This window comes from Rhagoletis pomonella, unplaced genomic scaffold (assembly GCF_013731165.1).
Source record: "Rhagoletis pomonella isolate Grant_MI unplaced genomic scaffold, Rhpom_1.0 Rhpom_scaffold_18821, whole genome shotgun sequence".
Taxonomy (NCBI): domain Eukaryota; kingdom Metazoa; phylum Arthropoda; class Insecta; order Diptera; family Tephritidae; genus Rhagoletis; species Rhagoletis pomonella.
In genome coordinates this window covers 457-2,822 of record NW_023477341.1, presented here as the reverse complement: position 1 = coordinate 2,822, position 2,366 = coordinate 457, and the positions used below count along the sequence as shown (strand labels likewise).

The 2,366-nt window shown below is 37.6% G+C and overlaps 1 protein-coding gene across 1 annotated transcript; it reads right to left on the bottom strand.

Moving 5' to 3' along the window:
- Positions 1-924: 924 nt before the first annotated feature.
- On the bottom strand, positions 925-1,518 carry LOC118732329. The gene has a single exon (XM_036461458.1). It carries the CDS (start codon positions 1,516-1,518, stop codon positions 925-927), a length of 594 nt encoding a protein of 197 aa, XP_036317351.1.
- Between the last annotated feature and the right edge of the window lie 848 nt (positions 1,519-2,366).

The window sequence follows — 2,366 nt, the reverse complement described above, 5'->3', positions numbered from 1 at the left end:
TAATATGTATGTATGTATGTTTGTTTACAGTTTTAATGTTTGTTTGTATGTATGTATATAATAAATGTATATGCACTTGGCTGTATTTTTGTGTGTTTAAATTTTGTGTGATTTTTCCATGAATTTTCTTATCGGCTAGATATAATTAAATAGAAAATGTGTTCAATATTGCCGAGGGAAAAGAATATAAATGTGCTATTTTCGAAATGTTAATAAGTGGACTGTATGTGTACATGTTTTTATATCTTTATGTTTATCCCTGAACATTTTGCGAGCGGGAAAAACTTATAGTAATTTTATCTTTTGATTTACATTTGTATATGACATAAAATATTAAAAGGCATATGACAAGTAAAACTATTAGTATTAGGGCCAAATGTACGCTATGATTTTTTAAGTTTAGGTTGCTTATCTCTAGTTCATTTTTGGTATCTCTGTTGATGTGTTTGATGATTTCCGACTGATAATGTTTGCCGGAGAATTTATCAATGACACTTGAACTTTTAGTCTCTCTTTGATGTAATGCTGGTTATTTAGCAGTAATCTAAAGTTGGATTCTATTTGCTCTTCGCTGTCAGCATCCATTAGCCCAAATAGCATATTATAAATAGGGGAGCCCTTCGTTGCCTCTTATTGTACACAATTAAATCGTGACTACTTTTTATCGCTTCATACCGCCTTCCTAGTGACAGCGATATAACCGTGCAGGCTTCCTCGAAATCTGACAACAGGTTGCAATGATGTAGACAGCCTGGCATCATATTCATCTGCTCAAAATATGAGTGGAGGTCATAGTGGATTACCAAATCCCAATTCGAAGTTATGACGTCCATCTTTCCCAGTGAATCCAAATAGATAGCTGTGTTGTCTGGAAGTTGAGCCACTACTTCATTACTTGCTGTTTGACCACCGACTGCTTTGACTTCATTTTTCGACGTTATGCAAAACAGGAACATAAAATATGTTTTTATTTGTCATGTGTTTTGGCGATTTAGTTGGCCTAAATGTAGTCAATACTCGTGCTTTTGTTTCATCCGTTGACTTTTCCTGATTGCTGCCTGACGATGTAACTAGGGGACATAATTTATGGATTGGTCGTTTCAGCACACCATTCTGTAGTTTAAGCGCTACTACACGAACTTTTCCATCCAGTCCTGGATTACATTCCATAACTCTACCAAGCGGCCATTCAGCTGGTTGAGTATTTTCATCCTTTACGATTACAACATCACCTTCTTTTAAATTTTGCTGTGATGTTTTCCACTTGTTTCTTTGCTGAAGTGTGTGTAGGTATTCCTCCTTCCAGCGTTTCCAAAAATCACGCTGGATTTTGTGTATTACCTTCCATTTGTTTAAAGTGGATATATTTATGTCAGATTCTGGTGTTGGTATGGATATCAGTGGTCTCCCAATAAGAAAATGGCCTGGAGTTAAAGCGTCTACTCCGTTTTCGTCATTTAAGGCATATAATGGACGTGAGTTTAATGATGCCTCAATCTGTGCTAGGACGGTTGCCATCTCCTCAAACGTCAGCTTTGTTTATCCGATTGCCCTTTTTAAGTGAAATTTCATCCCTTTCACACCAGCCTCCCACATTCCGCCAAAATGTGGCCCTGCCGGGGGGATAAAATGCCAAGTAATTGCTTCATTAGCTAAGATTGGTGCAACTTCACAGTTTTGTTTTACTGCTTTTTTAAAGTCGTTGTCGAGCCATCTGCTTGCACCCACGAAATTAGTTCCATTGTCGGAGTAAATGTGTAGAGATTTCCCTCGTCTGCCAAAAAATCTTCTTAGTGCCGCCAGAAATGCTTCTGTTGATAAATCGCTGACTGCTTCCAAATGTATGGCTTTGGTCGAAAGGCAAACAAATACAGCGATGTATCCTTTGAATGATTTTTGACCTCGCCCTTTAGAACACCTCATTTGAAAAGGTCCGGCATAGTCTACTCCAGTATATGTAAAAGGACTGGATGTCGATACTCTGACTAATGGAAGATCACCCATGATTTGCGTTGCAGAAATTTGTTTAAATCGTATGCATTTGACACATTTACGTATACAATGTTTCACTGCGTTTTTTAGGCCGATTACCCAGTATTGTCGTCTGATGACTGCTTCCGTTAACCGATTTCCTCCGTGTATGGTTGCTTGATGAGCACCTTTAATAATTAATGCCGCCAAGTTTGATTTTGGTAAGATTATGGGATGCTTTGCATTATATGGTAGCTCTGAATTTGTTAGCCTACCTCCCACTCTTATTATGCCATTTTCATCTAAGAAGGGATTGAGGTTTGCTATTTTGCTAGAACTATTGACTGGTTTTCCATTACTCAGTTTGCTTATTTCTTCTTTATAGGTTTTCCTCT